Here is a 24,875-nt window from a genome sequence, read left to right on the forward strand (position 1 = left end):
GACTTCCAAGGGGCCCCGCGCGCCCGAGACGAGGGCGCCCCGTGGGCCGCTCTGGGGGAGCCCGGCGGCGCGCGCTCACCTGCGGGGAGGAGCCCGCGCGCCTCTCCCGCCGCCTCGTGCTCCGGCCTCGCCGCGCGCGCTGCGCCCGGGAACGCCGTGGGCCGAGCCGTCTGCCTCCAGTGCCAGCCGCTGCGCCCGCGCCCGCCAGCTTTATCCGGCCGCTCACCCCGTGTGAAGCGGCGGCCGGTGCGTCGTGTGCAAAAGCCCGCGACGGAGGGGGAGGGGTGGCCGGCTGCAGAGCACGCCCGGGGCGCTGCCCCCTGCGCCCCTGCGGCCGGGAGAGCCGCCCGGGCGCCGGATGAGAAAACCAAAGCACTTTTCACTGCAGGACTCGGGCTGACTCTGAAGGAGGCGACGCTTGGGGGAGCCTCCTAGAACCAGATGTGTCCCCTGGATGCAGAATCGGGCTCCCGATGATGTGTCTGGGGGAGTCCTGAGAACCTGATCCAGTTCCACCTAAAGGCTTGACACTCCCGAGATCAGCCGTTATTCGTGTTCAGCCTAGGGGGTGGGCCTAGGGTGGGTGGAGTGGGGGGACAGTCAGACCCATCTTGGACTCGGAAGCCGCGCCGGTTCTCCTTGTCCTGCGCATGCATTAGAATCTGGAAAGTCGGGTTTGTCTCACGCCCCATGCTGAGCCGCGCTTCGTTACCTGTGACCGCCTGGGCAGAACAGCCCACCCCCAGCAGCCTTTCTCCCCTGCCCGCGACAGCTCCGCGCCCCGGAGCTCGGGGAGGCACCATACGAGGTGCCTCGCTGGGGAGAGCCGCGCTCGCGCGGATCTTTGCGTTGGCCGGGCGCCCCACCCACGAAACTCCCCTCGGGGTGGTGGCTGAGGGCCAAGAGCCTGTGCCTCCAGCGCCGTCCTTTGGTAGATGCCTTCCGGAGGGAGACGGCAGGGCCGGTCACCTGTCCGGTTAGTCACCCTAGATCCCCAAAACCCTGTGTGGCAAGAACTATGCTCAGGTCTGCCCCTCACCTAGAAAGAGATGAGGGTGTGTCGCCTATTTAGGACCTTCTGGGGTTAGGAAAAGCTTAAACAGACCCCCGAGGCAGTTTGGAGAGTGTGCCGGCCTCTCCCTGGGAGAAGCTGCTGCGTTGCATTCTAGCATTCTGGTGGCTCCGACTGGACCAAAGCAGAATCTAAAGAATGCTTTGAACTGACGAAGTCCCACGGTCCAGTAAGGACTAGAGGAGAATGTGCAGCAAAACCCAGTTCACTCTAGCATCCTTAGTCTTCATCACCATGCTAAAATACACACTCCGGTGACAGTTCTCTGCCATTTTTCTGTACCTATGATATATAGTTCTTTGTATGTTCCCCACTTGCAGGCTCCCTCATGAATATATTTAAGTTTCCTGAAAAACTACTAGAATGTGTATTAGCAGGTAGGTCACTCCATCTCTCTCTCTCTCTCTCTCTCTCTCTCTCTCTCTCTCTCCTCTCTCTGTCTCTCTGTCTGTCTCTATCTCTCTCTCTCTCTCTGGCTTTTTGGGTCACACCAGCCATCCTCAGGGGTTAGTCCTGGCTCTGCACTCAGGAATCACTCCTGGAGGTGCTCAGGGCACCATATGGGATGCCAGGGACCAAACCTGGGTTATCCGTGTGCAAGACAAATGCCCTACCCGCTGTACTATCGCTCCGGCCCCTGGTCACTCCATCTCTGCTGGGCATCAAACCAATCCCCCTACTTCCTCTCTTTGAAGCTGTTCTTCAGCCCAGGGTGATGGACATCCTTTTCAATTTTTGTTTTTCATTGCAAGTAAAGTCCCTCTTTTCTATGCAGTTGTTCCATGCTTTTTCTAGAAAAAGTGCTAGCCTCTTGCCCACACCACTGGAGACAAGGAGGTCCTCATTGTCTCCTGGACAAGAAGAGATTTGGTGTGAGGGGAAACACAAATGCTGCCTGCTTGCATAGACTGGGTCCCCCACTGAATCTTTCCCCCTCCTCTGGACTCTGAGTATAAAAACCTTTTCCTGAGCTTCCTGGAAAGCTAATAACTTACAGGTTCAGCATTATCTGGAAAAGCGATGAGTATGCAGGTTTCAGGTTTCTGCACAAGATCAACTGAATCAGAATCTCTGCTTATTTACAGGATTCTTGGGGGTTGGGGAAATTCAGCACAGTAAATTCTGAGGACCTTTGCATAATGCTTTTGTAGGTATCTCAGCTATGCATTGACCTGATCATCCCACTAGATTACAAGGTCTCTGATAACAAATATTTTTGCTTCTTTTACATTTTAGTCAACTCTGAGCACTAGTAGTTGCAGATTACCTGTGGGCAGGAATGAAGAAAGGCACTTCTAGGACTGACTTCTTCACCAGGTGAGCAAAGTGGGGCATTTTACAAGTATTTCTGTTTATCAGAGTGAGGGGATACCTGGTGGTGCTCAAGGCTTATTCCTGGCTCTGTGCTTAGGGATCAGTCCTGGTGATGCTCAGGGTACCATATGGAGTACCACGGTTTGAATGTGGGTTGACCGCATCCAAGGCAAGCACCCTACCCTCTGTACTATCTCTCTGGCCTCTACATAGGCATTTTTGGCCAGTTTATCTTCATTTAGATGGTTTAAACTGCCCTATACTCCAATTAGTAAAACTTAAAATTTATTTGAATTTTACTAATTTACTCCTGGCATTGCTTGGGGTCCAAGCACTCTGTGGTCCAAGTACTCTGCCCACTGTACTATCTGACACCTGAAAATATTTTTTTTGAATTTTAGTTTGTTAAATTATATTGATTTTAAGGTATTTAATGAATGCAACATGAAGATTTTTTGATGAATTTTATGTCCTTCTAATGCAAGATCCATGCTAAATTCTCAATAAATGCAGGTTTGCAAATTGGATCCAGATAAATGTATTTATTTCATATAAAAATTTTTGCCAGTTTTCTTTTAAATTAATACTTTTACATGATACATTTTAATTGATTTGCAAGAGTTGCAAGAGTTAGATACACTAAAATTTATGAGGTCAACTTGTATTATATACCTGCTTTTTTAGAGGTTCCCCTGAGCTACAGAACTGAGTTAGCAGTTCTCAGACCTCAACATTAACTGAAGAATTTCATTAAGAAACAGATAGATAGATAGATAGATTTCTTGGGACCAGAGGGATAGTATAGCAAGTATGATGCTTGAGTTTCATGTGTTCGATCCAGGTGTGATCCCTGATATCGCTCATCTTGTGGTGTCAGGTGTGGTATCAGTGCTCATCACTCCTGAGCACTGATACCACAGGTGTAGCCCAAAAACAAGTAAAGAAGCAAATTATATAGGTTCTGATAATCATTCTAGAGCCAGTCTGATTCAATATGTCTAGTAGGGAGGGATCTGAGAATCTGTTTTAAACCTCTGTGTCTACTGCTATTGTGGAATTAATGTTTTGTTTGGGGTACTGGGAATGGAACCCAGAGCCTCATTCACACAACCTGTGCACTATTCTACTGAGCTACATCCCTGGCAATTTTTTTTTTGGTGATATACAGGTAAAGGTAAAAGGTAAAGGCCCTCCCGTTGATCATCGATTTGCTCGAGCGGGCCCAGTAACGTCTCCATTGGAGACTTTGTTGTTACTGTGTCTGGCATATCGAATACTCTCGGTAGCTTGCTGGGCTCTCCGAGAGGGGCAATATATACAGGTGAAGGTTCTAAATTAATTTTATAAATTTTATATCATTTGGGTTTTGGCAGTGGTCAGGGATATTCCAGGCTCTGTACTCAGAGATCACACCAGGCGGTGTGAAGAGGCCCATATACAGTGCCAGGAATCAAATCAGAGTTCAAGCCACAGGCAAAGGAAGCACCTTAATCCCTGCCCTATCTCTCCAATTTGTGGTTGGGCTTGGGGAGGCAGGTAGATTACACCTGGCAGTGCTCAGGGCTTACTCCTGGTTCTGTGCTCTTTTATCACTCCTGGCAGGGCTTGGTGGATTATATAGGATGTCAGGGATTGAACCTGGTTTAGCTGTGTGCAAGGCAAGTGCCCTCCCCACTATACTATTTCTCTGACCCATCTTCCTGGAATTTAAATGAACTGATCACAAGGGATTGCATTGCCTTCCTTCTTCCTTTGATAAGTGACAGGATAGTGAACTGACAAGTCTTGACCATGTAGTCAGTGACCTAGAGAAAAAATCTGGGGACAGATTGTATACTAACTTGTGTGACTTCGAGGTGATGAAAGCCTCAAGCTCCTGTGTTCACCTATGGAAGAATACTTTAGGAAATAAAACTATAAAGAAAAGAAAAGTTTAAAAAAAACATAAAGGAGAAACTGGAATGAAAATACAGCTAGTAGGGCATTTGCCTTGCACATGGCAAACCCAGGTTCAGTCCCTGGCATCCCATATGGTCCCCAAGCAACGCCAGGAGTGATCCCTGAGTGCAGAGCCAGGAGTAACTCTTGAGAATTGCCTGGTGTGGCCCAAAATAAACAAACAAGCAAAAACAAACAAAAAAAACTACAAAGGAAGCAATGAAGTATGAGATTATTAAAAAAAAGAGATAGGACATGGTTACCTCTAGGGAACTGGCTGTCCCTTTTTCTTGACCATAATTTCATTTTACAATGCTTTTGTGAATAGTATGTTACTTATCTACTTATATATGTGTGTACATTTTATATCTACAATAAATCTTATGCACAAATGTGTGTGATATAATTTAAAATTTTTTCTTAAAAGCTTCCGTGGGGCACATATGCTGCCCAAGTCTATGTGCTGCTTGTGCCCACGTGACTGAGCACATGTGGTACCCAAGCATATGTGGCTTGCCCCTCTTAAGATGTGTACTTTCATGCTTCCATATCTAATGCTGGGGTCTAGTAGGGAGGGATCTGAGAATGTGTGAAGGTTCTCTTTCCACCTTTGGAAAGCCCGCATTCTCTCTCACTCTCTCTCTCTCTCTCTTTTTTTTTTTTTTTTTGGTCACACTCGGCAATACAGGGACTACTCCTGGCTCATGCACTCAGGAATTACTCCTGGCGGTGCTCAGGAGACCATATGGGATACTGGGAATCGAACCCTGGTTGTCTGTGTACAAGGCAAATGCCCTACCTGCTGTGCTATTGCTCCAGGCCTACCCCCCCCCCCCCCCCGCATTCTCTCTTGAGCACATTACTCTCCCTCTCACTTTCCCTCTTGTCTCTCCTCCCCTTCCAAAAACTTCCAAATAAAATTGTTTTTACTTAAAAAAAAAAAAGCTTCTGTGGGAAGGCACCTGCTTTGCATATGGCCTGCCCAGGTTTGATGCCTGGAAGCACAGAGCTTCCCCCAAGCTCTGCCGATATTGCAAAACAGCCCAGCAAAGGGCAGAGACGAAGAAGACACACTCAGAGGAACGAGGAAAAAAAAAACGAAAAACACAGTTTATTCAGCACAGGTGTAGGCCCAGCTGAGTTGCCTCCAAAGACTGAGCGCCAGCCAAGATTTATACACTTATTATGTAGGGATCTGCATTTGCAGCTGGAGAGCAGAGAGTACAGGTAAGGGTTACACATGACAAAGTGAACAATGTATTACACAAATACATTAGGGTAACACAGTACATATATTTGGTAAAAGCAGGACCGGGATTCAGGCTTCCCCTGACCGTGGTAAAGAGCAGAAAGAACAGGAACCAGACCTCCTTCAGAGGAAATCAGGCTTCCCTTTGCACTGGAAGCAAACTTCCCTTCACACTAAGAGTGATCCCTGAACACAGATCCAGGAGTAAGCTCTAAGGACAGCTGGGTGTGCTTCTCATTCACCCATTCCACCCTAACCCCCCCCCAACCCTCAACCCTCCCCCCCCCCCAAATAAAACACCTTCAGTTCTTGAGTGCAGATTAGAAATTAGTGTAAAATCTGATTCCCTGAAATTCAAAGTTAGGGACAGAGTTAACCTTGGAAAAACTCCCAGAAGAGAAAATAAGCAAAGATATGAGGGTTTAAAGCATTTTCATTTTTGCGAGGTCCGCAGAACACTGGTTCTGGAGAATGTCTGTGAGTGAGTAAACGGAGAGGTGCTGGGTTAAATGCTCAATCCAAGAACACTAGAGACTTGAAGATCAAGCTGTATCCCAAACACCAGGAACTTGATGGCCTAGTCATTAGCTAAAGCCGAAGAGCTTTCTGAAGCGCTTATCTTGCTACAATCTTCTAAATATGGAGGAGGCAAATGTGCAGGTCTGCAGGACGTCAGGCCCACTTAATGCCCTGCCTCTAATTCCTTCCGCTTCTTCACTCTTTCCACATCTTGGCCCTTGTTCATAGAGAGCCTGGACACTATTCGGCCTTGGTCATAGCTTTATCTCTATCTCGTGACAAATTTACCTTTCCTTGTGTCTAAGTATGGAATCCAGCAGAGCTTTCCCCAGTGCCCACTGATGTGGGGGCAGCTGAAACTTCAGCACCCATGTCCAACCCAGCTGGACTGAGGTTCTGTAACTCCACCAGCTGCAAATTCATTGAAGCCCAACTCCTGATGGGCAGCACCTCGCTTCCCGAGGGCTAACCTGGATGTGATCTGAAGGGGAATGAACATATTCTAGGAGGCCACTTAAGTTAGACACAGGAGATGAAGGGAATCCACAGACCCCCACTCTCTGCCCTTCCTTCCACAACCTGCTTGGAGTCCTGCTGCTCTCTGGTAAGCTTCCGGAAATAATTCCCACCACCCACTGAGCATGCAACCGGGTCCAGGTCTCTTGCTAAAGCTGTGGCCAGCTTAGGAAGATGACCCTGTATTTTCTTCCCTCTTTCCCTTTCTTACTTTCATTTTCCTTTAGACTCGCTGCCCTGGCACTAAATCATGTATACTTTGCCTAGGGCTCTGTTTTCTGGAGAATCAGAGAACAGGGCATTGAGCCTGTTTCCTGGGATCCTCTCACGCCAGCTTTCCATGGAGATGTCCCCGGGAAGTGCTAGGTTAAAGGGCTCTTTGGTGGGATGCAGTCTCACCTTCGTAAGAGCACATCCTTCCAGCTGCAAATTTCCTATTGCTCTGAATTCTCCTCTCAAGAGAGAAAAAAAAAGACTGAACGGGACTGGAGCAATAGCACAGCAAGTAGGGTGTTTGCCTTGCACGCGGCTGACCCAGGTTCGATTCCCAGCAACCCATATGGTCCCCCGAGCACCGCCAGGAGTAATTCCTGAGTGCAGAGCCAGGAGTAACCCCTGAGCATTGCTGGGTGTGACCCCAAAAAGCCAAAAAAAAAAAAATGAAGACTGAAGGAAACTCCAGCTCCTTTGGTAGTAATTGGTAGAGTGCTGTGCATTTATTAAAACAACATGTAACACAAACTGAGTTACCCATTTGTCTGGGCCAAACACTGAGGTACAGTACAGAAGCCCTTGCCAGGCCCGTCCACAGTCCTGCACCGAGAGGAAACAGTACTCTGTCCTCCTGCCTTTTTTCTCTTCTATTGCCCTCATACAACAACCAGGCTTTATCATACAAAAGTTCCTTTACAAAAAGCACCAAATTGGCATTCATATACAGGTATATACAAAAATCACATTTAAAAAATGTACAAAATACTTCATTTTGCACCAATGTAGAAAAGTGTTCTGTGTGTGGTTGTTTCCAGCACATTTTCAATTCTGGTTTGGCGGCTGCCAGACTGACACAGTAGTGGGAGTCCTACATCTAGTCCCTGCTCTCGGAGCAAAGAGGAAACACAACTTCCCGGTACCCCACCAGGGGCCCCAACCCTCCCACCCTGGGTCCGTCCCCACCCTCCCCGGTCTCTGCATCTAGAGGGTCTCTCCCTCATTCAGCTTCTTACTGGTGGCCTGAAAAGAAAAAGCAAAGAAACACCAGGTGAGACACAACTCTGGGAAGTCAAAGTTTACCAAGATGCAGAGATAAAGACCAAATCCAACTCCTACCTGCCTCTTTCCATTTTATTTCTTTATTATTTTCTCCTTTATTTATTTTTATATCTATTTCTTTGTTTTTATTTTATGGTACAAAGGATTGAATCCAGGGCCTCTCACTTGATGTAGCTCTTACTACTGAGTTACACGAGGCTCCTGGCCTTATATCTTGCTTAATTTTTTTTTTTTTTTTAAAGATTTTGAGTGTACTGGGGTTGGAGCGATAGCACAGCGGGTAGGGTATTTGCCTTGCACACAGCCAACCCGGGTTCGATTCCCAGCATCCCATATGGTCTCCTGAGCACCGCCAGGAGTAATTCCTGAGTGCAGAGCCAGGAATAACCCCTGTGCATCGCTGGGTGTGACCCAAAAAGCAAAAAAAAAAAAAAAAAAAAAAAAAGATTTTGAGTGTACTGTGCTGAGTGATGTTAACAAGAAAAAGAGGGCAGACACAGAATGATCTCACTTGTATATGAGATATAAAGAAGTGTAACAGAGAAATAACAGGGGCCGGAGTCATAGTCCAGAGGGTAGGGCATTTGCCTTGCATGAAGCTGATCCCAGTTCGATCCCTGGCATCCCAAATGGTTCTCTGAGCCCCATTAGGAGTAATTCCTGAGTGCAGAGCCAAGAGTAACCCCTGAGCATCACTGGGTGTAAGCCCAAAGAGGGAAGAAGAGAGAGACAGAGAGAGAGACAGAAATAACAAATGCCCAAAAGCAACAGAAACCAAAAACTGGTTTTTAGTAAGAAGCTTACCAATATAGGGGAGATGGGCAGGAGGGGAAGGAGAATAGAATGGGGGGTATTAGGACAATGGTGAAGGAAAGGGGATACTCTGGTGGAAGGTGGGGTGCTGGAATGTTTTAAGTATGAAACTCTGCCATGAACAGTATTATAAGCATGATGCTTAATATAAAATAAATTTTTAACTTTAAAATTTTTGTTTTGCACCCAAAAGGAGAGAGAGAGAGAACAGAGGGGAATGCCCTGCCACAGAGGCAGGGTGGGCTGGGGGGATGGGGGGTGGGAGGGATACTGGGATCCGTGGTGGTGGGAAATGGGCACCGGTGGAGGGATGGGTATTTGATCATTGTATAATTGAAACCCAAGCACAAAAATGTGTAAGTCTACAACTGTACCTCATGATGTCTCACTATTAAAAATTTTTTTAATAAAAAAAAATTTTGTTTTGGCTTTTGGGTCACACCCAGTGATGCTCAAGGGTTATTCCTGGATCTGCACTCAGGAATTACTCCTGGTGGTTCTTGAGGGCCATATAGGATGCCAGGGACTAAACTCAGGTAAGCCATGTGCAAGGCAGGGGCCCTACCACTCTGCCATCACTCCAGCCACATACAGCACTTCTCAGGTGCTTGGGGTTGCTCCCAGCAAGGCTCTGGGGAACCATATGGTACCGGGGATCAGATATGGGACCTTCATGTGCATAGCACATGCTCAGCCTGTTGAGCTACTTCCCTAGTTTCAAATATAATACATGCTAGAGGAGAAAAGGATTCTTTTGTTGTTAAACAGGGGCCACATACAGTAGGTCTTTACCTTTAATTGGTTTAAAACACATCTAGGGGGGCTAGAGCGATAGCACAGTGGGTAGGGTGTTTGCCTTGCACACAGCCAACCCAGGTTGGATTCCCACATCCCATATGGTCCCCTGAGCACCGCCAGGAGTAATTCCTGAGTGCATGAGCCAGGAGTAGTCCCTGTGCATCACCAGGTGTGACCCAAAAAGTAAAAAGAAATAAACACCCACATATAGGGAGGAGGCCAGAGTGCCAGGCTCCAGCATCCCCCCACTCTCCACCTCTGCACCGCCCCCCCTCCCCGCCACTCCCAGTCTGCTCTGTGGGAAATCTCCTAGAGCATTGACGGAAAGAGCTCTTGAATGAATGAAAGGATCCCTCACCTTCGTCCTTCCCCTCCATGGGCTCTTCCTCTTCCTGATCCTCTTCTTCAATGAACTCTTCCTCTTCCTCATCTGTGTATGACAAAGAATAACTGGGTCAGGATGGGGCCTCGCTGAGCAACCACTCCAGGAACCAGTCCTGAGGAACTCTTTCTCTGTCCCACCCTGCCCTGTCCTGGCTGGAATCAGAGGGTCATGCAGAGACCCATGAGGTGATGGGGTTGCCAAACCACACAGAGCAGGCTCCCTCCCTTCCTGGCTGCCCCTTTCCTCTGCAGCCTCCTGTACCACAGTGGAGTTCTGCCTGTGATTAGAGGGACTTTGAGGAATACTTTGTGCTCTTGCTTCAAAGGACAGATAAACATCAATTGAGGAGAATGGATGAAAACTTCTTGATTCTCAGGGATCACAGTCCTTGTCCCCCAGGAATTTCTCGGCCTTTGAGACCCTCTGGCCTAGCATATCCAGTCAACTCTCCTTGGCCTCCAGAGTGAGGGCTACAGGGTAGGGGCACTTTTGAGGAGTGGGCACCTACTGGTTAATCCTCAGAAGCTGGGCCCTGCACAGACAGGGACTAACTACAACCTGGGATATCATCTTCAATTTCTACTCCCAGGAAATGTGCCCCTTTCCCACCTCCTCACCCAAGCCTGAGGAGATGACCCCAGAGAGAGAGTATTGGTCCAGAGCGTTGGGGTAAAGCTCAAAACATCTTTCAAAAGACAGCTCAAAGTCTGACCATGGAGTTAAAGGGGTCTGTGTGTATCCCCCCACCCCAGCACATATGTGTCTATTTGCCTGGTTTGGTTTTGTTCTACTGTAATTATTTCTTTGTTTTTGTTATGCCATGAAACCAGAGACTCACAGAAGTGAGGCATGTGTTGTCTCACCAGTCTCACGCCAAGCCTGGACATCTGGCTGTTGTTACATCACCGTAACTAACCCTCCTTATAGCCTCAGACTTAGCAAGGGCTTAGTGTGCCCGACTAAACCAAAGGGTCTTTCAGCCTTGGACCACTGACTGGCTGTGTGGCCTTCCTTGGCTTTATTCCCACACAGACTGCAGGGAGATGAGGCCATAGCAGCCTGTGAAAGGACAGATTCTTCAGCAAGTTCTCAGTATGGGCAGGAGGTAGGGCAGCTGCAACTCCTGAGCACTGGAGGCAGCGTGGGTCCCCAGGGCCCATCTCATTTCAGATCTGAGATCTTAGAGGTAACAGTAAAGTCTACAGCAGTGGGTACCCCCATCACGGTCCATTGTCCTCCCGTTGTTCATCGATTTGCTCGAGCGGGCCCAGTAACGTCTCCATCGTGAGACTTGTTGTTACTGTGTTTGGCATATAGAATACGTCACGGGGAGCTTGCCAGGCTCTGCCATGCGGGCGAGATACTCTCAGGGCTCTCCGAAAAGGGCAAAGGAATCGAACTCAGGTCGGCCATGTTGGCTGCGTGCAAGGCAAACGCTCTACCCACTGTGCTATCGCTCCAGCCCAAGGTGCCCCCATATTTGGTAGCAATTTAGATTTGGGGTTCATTTAAGCCTCACACATAAAGGGGATATGGAATCCAAAAAAAGATTTACCCCCAGCTTTTGAAAGCTGACAAGGGAGCTGACAAGTGCTAAGCTGATAGGTGCTAAGCCTTGCTCTCATGCTAGACTCTTGCCCATTTCTGCAGACCGCTTCCCACTGTCTGTTTCTCTGTCTCCTCTGAGGCTCCCCTCACTGCTGCATTAGAACATTACCTCTCAGACCAAGGTGACTGGCAGCAAGCCTGGATGTTCCCTCTGTTTCTGTTACTAGATACTGAACATAAGCAAGTTAATCTCACCGTTGTCTTCTTCATACGACTTCCTCATGTCCCTTTTTTTTTTTTCCTTTTTGGGTCACACCCAGAAATGCTCAGGGGTTACTCCTGGTTTTGCACTCAGGAATTACTCCTGGTAGTGTACAGGGGACCATATAGGATGCTAGGGATTGAACCCCGGTCGGCCGCTTGCAAGGCAAATGCCCTGCCTGCTGTGCTATCGCTCTGGCCCCTTCCTCATGTCCCTTATTAACTCCTCCTGATTATTGCTAGGGTTACCTTGTGGCAAATATTATAGGTACTTTATATTACAAAAGAGTAATTGTGATCAGGAGTGGGGCTATATTATAGATAAGTCAAGGTTCCCAAGTATGACAAATGCTGACATTTAGAAGCTAAAACCAAGACTTGCTTTGTCAAATAACTTATTTGTGTCTCATACCTTACAAGCTCTTGTTTCTCAACATTTCACTGGAGGTAACAGCATGATGAAATGGCATGCAGATTTTTAATATATTTGGGGAGACCTCTCAAGCATTGTTAGGAGCCTGGGGGTCACTCCTGGTGATACTCAGTTAATTAAGCCAACAATTTAGGGCTAGTGCCTGACAAAGTGGCATTTCTTATGCCCTGCAGTGCCAGAGCTCCCCAGGGCCACCCTGATAATGTTTGGGGGCCTCCAAGGCTATACCCAGTGGTGCTGGGAATTGAATTAGAGTCAAGCAAGTGTCCCCCGTCCTCTTTAACTGTCCCAAAGTCAATGCTAACCCTTGTACTATCTCCCAGGTCCCTATAACTTTTGGGGAAGGCCACTCACTGCTGTGTTCTGGGCTTCCTCCTTGCTCTACTCAAGGATCTCTTCTTTGGAGCCTTGGAGAGCCTATAGAGTGGTGAAGACTGAACCCAGGTCAGCCGCATGCCAGATAAGTGCCTTAATCTCTGTAGTGTCCTCCACACCCCGCCCTCCACCTTTGAGAATTTTTAAAATTAGGAAATGAAATTCAGAAAGGTGGAAGGATTTGCTCAAAAATACTAAGAGGCAGATCTGGGACTTGAATTGTGGTCTGCCTGATTCAGATGCCAGGCTTTTCCTGCTGCCTGAAGATGGCTCATGCAATGAATCCCCACACAGCTGAGTCAGCCTAAAATTATGTCCCGGGCACTCTGCTAGGCTCTAGGTACACCCAAATGTAGAGGGTATGAGTTTGACTTCAAGGCTGGGAATCTCCGCTACTGCACTGGCCTCCATAGAGGGCTCAGTGGGAAGGGGTCCTGCAGGGAAAGAGACAAGTGTCCCCACCACCTCCTTTTTTTTTCCTTTTTTGGGTCACACTTAGAGGTTACTCCTAGCTCTGTCTCAGGAATTACTCCTGGTGGTGCTCATCAGGGGTTCATATGAGATGCCAGGGATCAAACCCAGCTTGGCTATGTGCAAAGCAAGTGCCCTACCTGCTGTACCATCGCTCAGACCCCAATCCCCACCACCTCTTCACCTGTTCCAAAGTCGATGGCCCTCAGGGTGTCTGCTATGTGCTCTAAGTCCACGGTAAAGTAATCCATGTTCTCAAAACCCTGCTCTGTCTTGCCCAGTTGGCAACCCTTGGAAGCCTCCACAATGCTGTGAGGAGGGAAGGAGAGAGACAGAGTGACAGTGAGATACTGGGTGGTACCGGGGTGTCAGGGTGTCAGCCTCACCCCCCAACGGTATACATGCGAAAGCTCAAACTCAGGCTTAGAGGCTCCCTCTAGAGCAGGCATGGGGAAATGTTTTCTGCTAAGGGCCATTTGGAAATTAGTAACATCACGTATAACACTTACAACACAGGACATACAATGCAGGTGGTCGGGCCACAGGGTGGTAGATGAGAAGCATGTCCATCTTTCATGTACTGCCAGTCCACAGGACTTCATAGGCATTGTATGGCCCGCAGACTGGACATGCCCTCCCTCCCCATCCCTGCAAGGGGGAGGATTTCCTGTCCTGTCAGAAGCAGAATAGGCCCTGGCAGACCTAATGCCAAGGGGGAGCCCACTGGACAGAATTCAGAGGCCCAGGTAGGAAGCAAGGCTTGCATCACAGCCCTGGGGGAGACACTGACCTTTTGATGAGCTGCTTGGCACTCTGGCAGAGAGAGGGAAAGAGAGCAGAGGGTTAGGAGGGCAGAAGGGGTAGCCCCAGGAAATCGATAAAACTGGAGACTCGGGGCTTCAGACTGGCTGTTCCCTGACCCAGGGGTGACCTCTGTGCTGTCCTGAGCTGAATAGAACTTGCATCTTTCCTCCCTGTGCATGTCTGCCCAGACCCTGGTCATCACTCTGGACCCTGTCATTGTCCTGACAGGAAGCTTGGATTCTAGTATTGATCACCATGCTTCAATCCTGAAATCTCCAAGCTGAGAAGCATAACCTAGTTGCCTTTTATGCCCAATGACAAGCACAAAGCCCATAATAAATACTTAGGAAAGTTTAACTAAACTCAAAACTCTTAGAATTGGTCCTTTTCTGCCTCCCCCAACAAGCTCTTCTAGGGCAGGGCTGTGTCTGCATCATCTCTGTGTCTGGCTATGGCAGTTAAGACTATCGGGACTGGGTCAAATAGTTGTATGCCCAATTTACAGATAAAGAAACAGAGGGTCAGGGAAGTCTAAATGGGAAAGTGGTTGAGTGAAAGTGACTCTGCCCATACCCTCCCAGTCCTGCTCACCAAGAGAAAGATGGCTCCTCCTGGCTCATCTAGGGACTGGATGGCAGTCTCCACCAGCTTGGTGGACTTCTCCAGCTGCTCCCGGTACTGCTGGATGAGGGCCTCAATGAAGCTGAGCTTCTCCTCCTGCTCCTGTGTGATCTGCTGTAGCAACTCACTTTTCTTCTCATCCAGGATGGCATACAGGGCATCAAACTTCCGACTCAACTCTTCCTTCACCTGGTGGCTGTTCTCCTGGTGACAGAAATCATGGTGTCAGTTTCTCTGGGTCCTCCTCTGGGTCCTACACTTCCTTCCTGAGCTGGGTGAACTAGGAAGACACAATCTAAAACTCAGAGAGATCTTACCATACTCCCATTTTCTGGAAGACAAGTAAAGGCTTAGCTAGAAGGAAGCACCCAGGACCGCTTAGCACACCAGCCACCTTTGGCAAGGTTAATGTCAGAGAGAAAGTCATGACCTTTCTGAGAAATACAGGACCAGAGAGAATAAAATGCTTTAAACATAGACTTTATATGTGAGAGGCCTGAGTTCCATCCCAGTCACCACATGATCCTTCAAAAACTGCCAGGATAGGGCCAGAGCAATAGTGCAGTGGATAGAGCACTTGCCTTGCATGCAGCTGACCCAGTTTTGATCCCTGGCATCCCATATGGTCCCCTGAGGACTACCAGGAGTGGTCCCTAAGCTCAAAGATAGAAGTAATTCCTGAGCACTGCTGTGTGTGTGTGTGTGGGGGGGGGGGGGGGACCCTGTCAGGAGAAACAGCAGAGCAGAGAACCAGGAGGAGCTCCTGAAAGCCCCCTCCTCAAAATACACTCTTGGGTGACATGGAATGATATATTTGGGGCTTCCTGGTAACTCCAACTGCTCCTCTATGTCAGTATCAGGACTTATTTTACCTGGCCCCAGCATACATGGACAAACAGTTGTCCTTGTACTGACCCCCTCGCTGAGGCTGCAACACAGATGCTCCATCTGAGTTTTCTTAGGCACACAATGGCCGAGTAACAACAGCATCTCACCAGACTCATCATCCTGCAGACCAGGAGCCCCTCATGGGTAGTAACAATGTCCCCATCCTTCCTTTGAGTCTATCCTTCAGACATCTCTTCCTCCACCAGCAAGAGGATGATCCCTTCCCACAGTGAGCCCCAGGTTCACACCCCAGGTGGAGAGAGAAAATCATGAATACTCTTTTTATTTTTATTGAATCACTGTGGGAAAGGTTACAAAGCTTTCAGGTTTAGGTCTCAGTCATGCAAATATCAAACACATTTCCCTTTACCAATACTTATTTTTTACCATGAAGAACCCCAATAAAACCCCACCCCCCACCCCTCCCAGTCCCTGTGAGGCAGATGAATTCTAGTTAACACTCTATCTGCTTTGATTAGATTCATTGTTTCAATAAAAGATCATGAATACTCTTACAGGAAGAGACAGTTACTTCTGCCCCTACAATCTTGCTATTCAAAGTGTCATCTAGGGACCAGCAAACAGGGCAAAGTCTAGGAGCTTGGTGGACATGGAGGACCTCATGCTTCATTTTAGACCTGCTGAATCACAACTTGAATTTTATTTATTTTATTTTTTGCAGTCATAGGGATCAAACCCAGAGTCTGAGATACGCAAGGCAAGTGCTCTAGAGCTGTCACATCTCCTGCTCACAACTTGAATTTTCTTTTTCTCTTTCCTTCTTTCTCTCTTTCCTTCTTCCTTTCCTTTCTTTCTTTCTTTCTTTCTTTCTTTCTTTCTTTCTTTCTTTCTTTCCCTATCTCTCTCTTTTTCTCTTTTTGTCTTCACATTCAGAGATGCTCAGGGGCTATCCTTGCTCTGTGCTAAAGGATCACTCCTGAAAGTGCTCAGAGAACCATATGTGATGCCAGGGATCAAACCAGGGTAGGCAGGGTGTAAAGCAAACACCTTAACCTCATACTACCTCTCTTGCCCCACAAGTTGAATTTTAATATGATCCCAGGGTGATATGTATGCATTTTCAAGTTTGAGATCTTAGTGTCCAGGAGATAGCTTAAAAGGCTGGAACTCATGTTTTGCTTTGCATGGTGGAGGCCCAGGTTTGATCCCTGACACTGCATGGTCCTTAGAGCCTAGCCAGGAACTGATCCAGGTGTGGTCTGTGAGTACTGCCATGTGACCCAAAGACCAAATATAAATAAATTTTAAAAATTAAGTTTTAGGGCATCTTGGGGGCACTGTGTCCAGGGCGTGAGACCCCAGGACACCGGAGATGGCGCCATCCAGCCGCGCACTCAGGAGGGCAGCTGTGGGGACAAGGGATTCCCCTTGAAGCAGGGCTGCCAGGCTGCTGTGAGGATGTGGCCCTCAGGGTCCCCTGGGCACAAGGCCGGGCAGGGCCCTGCTCTGCTGGAGGCTGGGACATCTGTGCCCACGAGGGCAGATGTGCAGCGGCCGGGCAGGAGGAAGTTTTAGGGACCAGAATGATAGTAGAGCAGGTAGGGCATTTGCCTTATATGAGGCTTGATCCAAGCCCACCAGGAGTGATCCCTGAATGCAGAGCCAGGAGTAAACCCTAAGCACCATCAGATGAGGCCAAAAAACAAGAATAATTGAAAAAAAAAAAGGAGTTTGAGAAGTTTTTGAATACAGCATTCTAGAAAATACTACCCTAAGAACAACTTATAGTGGTTGGAATGATAGGGTAGGGCATTCGCCTTGCACACAGCTAACCCAGATTCGATTCCCAGCATCCCATATGGTCCTCTGAGCACCGCCAGGAGTAATTCCTGAGTGAAGAGCCAGGAGTAACCCCTGTGCACTGCCGGGTATGATCCAAAAAAAAAAAAAAAAGAACAACTGGTAGTTGCTGGAGTGATAGCACAGTGGGTAGGGCATTTGCCTTGCACGTGGCTGTGCCCAAGTTCGATTCCCAGCATTCCACATGGTCCCCCGAGCACTGCCAGGAGTAACTCCTGAGTGAAGAGGCAGGAGTAACCCCTGTGCATGGCATGGTGTGACCCAAAAAGCAAAAAAAAAAGCAAAAAAAAAGAACGACTGGTAAATAAATACAAGAATTATTGGCCTTCGGCTGGAGCAGTAGTTTAGCAGGTAGAGCATTTGGTTTGCACACAGCTGACCTTGTGTCCGGGAGATAGCTCAAAATGCTGGAGCTCATGTTTTGCATGGGAGAGGCCCAGGTTCAATCCCAAGCACCACATATATTATCCTAACCACTGCCAGAAGTGATCTATGAGCACAGAGTCAGGAGTAAGCCCTGAGCACAGCTGGATGTGGCCCAAAAAACTAACATAAAAAAATTATTGGCTGGACTCTCTCTTAGGCCAGGGACTGGTCTGTCCTGTTTCTTCAGGCAGGGCCTAGCACACGGCTATGCTGACAAAGCATTCGGTGAATGAGCAGGTGAATGGGTTGGTTAGTCCCTCCCAGGTCATCCCTGCTTGACCACTACTCCAGGTCACCACCCAGGAACCAGGGGAGGAGTCCCACTGCCCCGGAGAGCTGTTGATCCCTCACCTTGGTCACTCGACAGGAGTCTTCCAGCTGGGTGATGATGGTCTGCACACGGTCGTTCCCCGCCACCAGCATGGAGATACAGTTACTCAGCTCTGTCTAGATGGGAGCGGGGTGGGAAGCCAGAGAGGAGAGACAGAATCATCTCAGGACTGCCCCTCTCCAGAGTGAGAGCGAGTTAGGGCCCTGTTCCCTTCATTATGAGAGTGGGGGGGTCTAGAGCCCTCTTGCTGAAGTGCAGCTCAGACCCAGAGCAGACTGTCTGAGAGATGCTGCATCTCTTATTTAACTGACATGGCCCAGAGGCAGAAGTGAACTGCCCCAAACTCACAGCAGGGGACACGCAGAGGAGGAGTTTATTTCTAGGAATGAAGCAACAAAGAAAGAACTGGAGGGGTCAGGATGGTGGGGCTTCCTCAGGCTCAGGAATCCAGCAGAGGGCTACACCCCTCCTTCTGTTGTGGACCAGAATCCAGAATGCTGAGACCCCCAGATGGAGTGCCGACCCTGGGCGGATCTCCTAGAACAATTTCCCCTGAAGGAAGCACTTTATATCTGTATTTGTGTTTAACCAACCCCATGTTTATATTTATGTTCAACTAAACCTGTTTATACTTATATTTGACCACACCCTGAGATATGTAAAAGTCTAACCCAACTAAAGAATGTTTGTTGTTCTTCTGATATTTAATGATTCTAATCAATAAAAACTGTAAGCTGAGGTCAGCCAGGGCTCTCAATCCACGAGGCTGTTAGCCTCCTGACTTCAGGCTTTTTCTCTCTTATTTCTATCTCTTAACCCTCACGATGGGATGAAGTGATAGCACAGCCGGTAGGCCATTTGCTTTGCAGCCGACACGGCCGACCCGAGTTCAATTCCTCCGTCCCTCTCGGAGAGCCCGGCAAGCTGCCGAGAGTATCTCGCCCACACAGCAAAGCCTGGCAAGCTACCCATGACATATTTGATATGCCAAACACAGTAACAAGTCTCACAATGTTACTGGGCCCGCTCGAACAAATTGATGAACAACAGGAGGTCAGTGACAGTGAACCCTCACGATGCCTCTGCTTCAGGTTTGTTCACCCAGGGCTGGTCCCCTGCATCCCTCTGCTGTGGGGAGGTGACCAGCACAGGAGAAAGTGCGTGGGGCTCACAGCACGCTGCAGGGCCAGGCAGCCACCTCCCTGGGAAGGCCCAGCCAGTCCCCTGGACGGGCTGTTCCCGAGCAGCCAGCTCAGCACATCTGAGGAGAGGAGTCCACAGTCTTGTGTGGGGTGTGGCCTGGCAGTTACCTTCTGTCCCTGAAAGACGCTCTGCAGCGGGGCCACTTCACAGGCCTGGTGTGCCCCGAACACCTTGCACATGGAGCACGTGGGCACCTCGCACGTGAGACAGTAGATGTTGATCTTTTCGTCTTCGTGCTCCTTGCACATAGGGTGGCTGCCCTTCTGCAGGGGCCGGCTGTAGGGAATAAGAGTCAGTTAGAGGTGGTGGCACCTAGTCTTGTCTCTCCCACTGCCACAGGAAGCCACCCCAGATCTATGGCCTGAGCTCCCTGTGGTAGCTGTCCCCAATTCTTTTCTCTGCCGACCTGGTTGATTCACCCCTTCTTAGTTACCTCACCTTAACTCTGTCTCCCGAGTAGCCAGGACTACAGAATGCTCCCACACCCCCCAGTCCTTTCCTTTACATCCTCTGGGGAGCCAAGATCAGGGGAGCCAATGACAGCACAGGTTTCCCACTATTCGGGACACAAACTTTATTGATGAAGGTGGCTTTAGGCTCCTTCGGCTCAAAGGCCCTGCACAGGCTCATAGAGTCTCCAGAGTCAGACCTAGAGACAATTTTTTCTTTTTTTTCTTTTTGCTTTTGCATTTGGATCATACCTAGTAGTGCTCAGGGGTTACTCCCAGCTCTGCACTCAGAAATTACTCCTGGCAGTGTTTGGAGGGACCATATGGGATGACAGGGATCAAACCAGGGATCATGCCAAGGTTGGCCACATGCAAGGCAAGCACCCTACCTGCTATACTATCCCTCTTCATTCTTTCCTTCCTTCCTTCCTTCCTTCCTTCCTTCCTTCCTTCCTTCCTTCCTTCCTTCCTTCCCTCCTTCCTTCCTCCCTACCTTCCTTCCTTCACTCCTCCTTTCCCCCCTCCCTTCCTTCCTTCCTCCCTTCATCCCTTCCTTCCTTTTTTCCTTCCTCCCTCCCTCCTTTCCTCCCTCCAACATTTCCTTCCCTATTTTCTTCCCTCCTTTTTTCATTTCTGCCTTTCTTTCTTTCTTCTTTTTTTTGGGGGTGGGACTACATCTGGCAGTGTTTGGGGGTTCCCCATCTTTGCAGGAACACTCCTGATGATGCTGGGGGAATCACATGGTGCTGGAGATAGAACCCAGCCTTCCTGCATACAAAGCATACACTCACTCTGTTGAGCAATCTCTGGAGTCTTTCAATAAGGAGAAACTGACTCAATGCTAGAACCCCTGACCTACATGGTGAGGCCCCAGGTTGGCTCCCTGAGACTTCCCAAAAATATTAGGGAAGGTTTTATGGTGCTCAGGACTTATTCCTGGCTCTGTGCTCAGGGATCACTCCAAGTATGCTCTGGGAACTATATTCTATGCCAGGGATAGAACTAGGGTACAGTAGTACAATTAGTTATTTGCCTTGGGCTGGAGCAATATCAAAGTGGGTAGGGCATTTGCCTTGCACGCAGCCGACCTGGGTTCAATTCCTCCATCCCCCTCAGAGACCCCAGCAAGCTACCGAGAGTATCCCACCTGCACAGCAGAGCCTGGCAAGCTACCGTGGCGTATTCAATATGCTAAAAACAGTAACAACAAGTCTCAATGGAGAAGTTATTGGTGCCCGCTCAAGCAAATCGATGAACAATGAGAGAACAGTGCTACAGACAGTGCTACAGGTATTTTGGGGGGGGGGGGGGGTGTCACACCCGGCGATGCACAGGAGTTACTCCTGGTTCTTGCACTCAGGAATCACTCCTGGCAGTGCTCGGGGGACCATATGGGATGCTGGGAATAGAACCTGGGTCGGCTGCGTGCAAGGCAAATGCCCTACCTGCTGTGCTATTGCTCCAGCCCCAGTGCTACAGGTATTTGCCTTGAAAAAAAGTTGTTTTAAAACGAAGAGGAAACTAGGTGCCAGAAAGGGGAACTGACTTGCCAGAGGTTGTCCGGCAAGCCGGGGCTGAACAGGTTAGAGTTTGTTAGCTCTAATTATAGTTCTTACTGCCTTGGTTCCTGCAGATCAGATTGGGCATGAAGCAATTTATACTTGTGGCCTCATTCAATTCTATATTTAATCACTAGACTGTAATCTTCATCAAAGCAGGGAAATGTGCCAGTTCTCTTCACCCCTGAATCTACAATGCACATTGCCTGGAATGAGGAGGGGTATTCAAATACAGGTGAGTGTGCCATGAGGGTGCAACCCAGAACATGCCCTAACTTCCCTCCAGGGCCAGGAGATTCCTTCTTTTCTTGCTTCCCAAGCACAGGGAGAGTGTCTCTCTCCCTGTTTCTCTCCATCTTTCTCTGTAGAGGCCCGTATTCTCAGTATGTCTCTCAGAATCGCAATCACCTCACATCTGGGATTCAGTGGAGGGGTGGGGGGTAGGGGGTGGAGGTCCAGATCCAATCTCTCAATAAGACTGTGCATTGAGGGCCAAGCACTGGCTGCAGCTCTGCTAAGTTACCCCTCCCTAATACAGCAGGTGTCTAATAAATGTAAAATGGTGACTGTCCCCATCAAAGTCAGTGCCTCACCTCTGTTCTTAACACTGATCACACCACAAGCTTTACAGTTCCCACAAGTTTTTAACTCAGCATCTTCCACGGATCTCTTTTTGCAACTTTTATCCCCAGACTCCCCACACTGCGACAGGGTCTGCCTTTTGTCACTTCTCTCTATCCCCAAGGAAGGGATCAGGAGACACAGAGATGAGGCAAGAGCTTGAGGGTCTGGGACCTTCCGGGAGAGTGAAGGTTCAGAGACTAACCCAAGGTACCAAAGAGAATATTCAGAGATAAACCCAAGGGATCGATAATTACAGTGCGTAGGACATTTGCCTTGCATGCAGCTGACCTAGGTTCTATCCCTGACATCCCAGATGGCCCCCTAAGCATCACCAGGCGTGATCCCTGAGTGAAGAACCAAGAGTAATCCCTGAGTACAGCCATGTGGCCCCCAAACCAAAGCTCACAAAATAGATGAACCCAACATCCTACATGGTAGCACCAGTCAGATTAGCTAGTACAGCTTCCCTGGGTTTGCACATTTTTCTCACAAAATCTGGCTGCTCCAATTTCCTGGGGCAGGACACCACCAACAGGCAGGTGCTTCTCCCCCCTTGAGACCATAAAGACTGTGAGGGTGAGGTTAGCTGGACGTCTGGTCCAGTGGGTCTCGTTAGATAACGTCTCCCTGATCACCGGCTGCTACGGAGACAGCGATCATCACTGTGTAGCCTCCAGCATCCCCAAGTTCCACCTATGATTAAGTGGTTACTTTACAGACAGGGAGTCTTGGAGCTGGATCATATCATGACCCAGACCCAAGTATTCCACTTCCTCACCAGGAAACCTGGAGTCATTGAACCTGCAGCTCTTTGAGTCTCAGCTTCTCATCTGTGAAACTGGGATGAGCAAAGTCACACCTGATCCACAGTGTATACAGTACCAGGACAAAGCATTCCTTGATGGTGCCTGGCTCTGTGCCTCCCCGCAGAGGTGAGGAAAGCTTTTGCTCTCCTTACAGAGAAACAGACAATGTCCTCACAGGTTCCTTCTCTGCTTCTCAAGGCCCCAGTGCCCTGCTCTCCCTCTCCCATCACTGGTTTCAGTATCTCCCTGGAGGGCCGGTCAATGTCTGGGTCACTTCCTGTTCCAAGTATTAGCAAGAGTCTGGCTTCGGGGGGGTGGGGGGTGCATCAATGAGCCTTAGATACCGCTGAATGATGTGGCTCTCCCTGCCAGAGAAACCAGAGCACAAGCAGAGCTAGGAGGGAAGAGCCTGGAACTGGGCGAGCAGCAAGCACACCCACCCGGAGCACTCCTGCTTGTAGATGTCGATGATGTTCTCCACCAGCAAATTCCGTTGCAGCCCGTACACCCCGTGACGGTCCATGATCACCTCGTGGCGGCAGGAGGGACAGCGGAAGCGGCCTCCAGACATGGACACCGAGCCACCCCGGTTGGTCCAGTAGGGATTCGCAGCCTGTGGGGGGCCAGGGCAGGGGTGAGGCCTGGGTTCTCTCCTCAGCCCCTTCCCTTTCTCGTCTCCTCCCATCCTTCCTTCCCCCTGCTTCCACCAACCCCTCTTGGCAAACCACAGGACTGAGAGCTCCGGAGAAGCAACTGAGCAATTAACAAAGCAGTCCTGTAGGTTCCTCATGGTTATTCTCAGAATGACTCTGGGACAGCAAGACACCTCTCTAGGCCCGCAATATCCCTCTCTAGTTGCCGGTTCATGAAGTGGGCGTTAGCATGAGGGCCACCTCTTAGGGTTGTGACTTGAAAGAGAAAACTGTGCTTCTGGGGAACCCCGAGTCCTGTTTTCTAGCCAGGTCATCCATTCTTTTTCCAAGGAGACAGAGCCCTGCCGACCCCTCTAGGGGCAGCCCCACTCCACTGTCTGCTCCCCCTTCCCCAGACCGCTGGGCTCCTGCCACAAAAGCTGGCTCCAGCTAGCCTCTGGTTTCTCTCTCTTCTCAGCCTGCCTGCCCCACTTATCGCTCCCTTCAGGCATTTGACTCCTGATTGGAGAGTCAACTGAGGTGCTGAAGCAGGGTGGGGATGAGAAACATGAGCAGTGGAGAAGGAACAGCAGCCAGAGCCCCTTCCCTAGCTGCCTCGGCCTCTCCAGAGGCCTCTGTGGGGCTTCTCAGCAGAGGGAAAGGCGCCAGTCCTCAGTGGGAAGCGCCCTGTGCTAGAGAGAGAGGCTTTTGTGCTGGGGAGCCTACTAACCACCCACTAGGAGACCCCAGCCTTCAGCCAAACCCCGTCTGACCTGGAAGATATCATTGGCACACTTCCGGCAGAGATTGTGCTGGCAGGGCAGGATGACCACAGGCTTGGTGAACATCTCCAGGCAGATGGGACAGATCAGCTGCTTTTCCAGGTTCTCCATGGGGTTCCCATCCTGGATCAGGCTGGATTTATAATCCATCTGGGTGGAACGCACAGGAGCCCAGCTGGCTGCCTCCTTCACGACTCTAAGAGACTCGGGGGTCTCGCCTTTGTCACAAAACTCCCGCCTGGAGCCTCTTTGCCCTCTTCTGGCGCCGGAAATCTGTCTTGGGCTGAGGTCCCTCTGATATTTATAGCGAGCCCCTGGTCACATGAGCCCCAGGCGGGGACCAGCTGAACATTCCGAGGCCAAGTGGCTGGCGGGGCTTGAGTTTCCTCCAGGCCCGAGAGACCAGACTCTCACATCACATGTGGGCATGAGCAATCACTGTTCCCCCGCCACGATGGGGGTCGTAAACAAGAACAGCCTGTCCAAGGGCGGGCTTGGGGGAAAGACAGTCTCGTTTTTTCTCCAGAAACTGTTATCTATCTTCCCATACTGGGCTGGGGAGCTCAGATCGAACAGCAAGGGGACCCCTGAGGTTTGCAGCTTTAACCAGTCCCCACTCAGTGATCTCAGGCAGGTCCATCCTCCCCTCTCGAGTACTGAGCAGTGCCTAAATTGAATATCAGGAGAGTCTCTGATGCTGTCCCTGAACTTCCCTTCCTGACCTTGGCATAATATTGGCTTCTTGGTCATTCTGCCCCTCCATCATTATAGCTGGCAGGACTTCCGTGAAAGGAAGCCCATTCCCCTCATTTTGAAGATCCTGACACCGAGGTGTAGAGAAGGAAAGAACTTCCTTCAAAGTCACTTAGAAAAGAAGTGGCAGAGGGCTGGGAGATGGTACAGCAGTTAGGGCACTTACATAGCATGTGCTTGTCCTGAGTTCCCTTCCCAGTACCATTTGATCC

At 49.5% G+C, this 24,875-nt stretch overlaps 1 protein-coding gene across 1 annotated transcript; it reads right to left on the minus strand.

The window, feature by feature from the left end:
- Window positions 1–5,405: 5,405 nt before the first annotated feature.
- On the minus strand, window positions 5,406–24,166 carry TRIM63 (tripartite motif containing 63). The gene is made up of 9 exons (XM_056123607.1): window positions 23,902–24,166; window positions 22,937–23,109; window positions 19,166–19,334; window positions 17,876–17,971; window positions 14,360–14,593; window positions 13,755–13,777; window positions 13,149–13,273; window positions 9,850–9,921; window positions 5,406–7,841 (listed from the first exon to the last, which is right to left on the minus strand). The coding sequence occupies exons 1-9, from the start codon at window positions 24,058–24,060 to the stop codon at window positions 7,831–7,833; spliced, it is 1,062 nt and encodes a 353-aa protein (XP_055979582.1). The 5' UTR covers window positions 24,061–24,166; the 3' UTR covers window positions 5,406–7,830.
- Between the last annotated feature and the right edge of the window lie 709 nt (window positions 24,167–24,875).

This window comes from Sorex fumeus, unplaced genomic scaffold (assembly GCF_029834395.1).
Source record: "Sorex fumeus unplaced genomic scaffold, SorFum_2.1 ptg000047l, whole genome shotgun sequence".
In the NCBI taxonomy this organism is placed as follows: Eukaryota; Metazoa; Chordata; class Mammalia; order Eulipotyphla; family Soricidae; genus Sorex; species Sorex fumeus.

Coding starts and splice junctions, on each gene's coding strand:
- TRIM63 (XM_056123607.1), bottom strand. CDS start 24,060: ATGGATTATAAATCCAGCCTGATCCAGGATGGGAACCCCATGGAGAAC. Junction 19,335..22,936: donor TACAAGCAGGAGTGCTCCGG/GTGGGTGTGCTT, acceptor TATTCCCTACAG/CCGGCCCCTGCAGAAGGGCA. Junction 13,778..14,359: donor GAGGAGCCATCTTTCTCTTG/GTGAGCAGGACT, acceptor TCTCTCTGCCAG/AGTGCCAAGCAGCTCATCAA.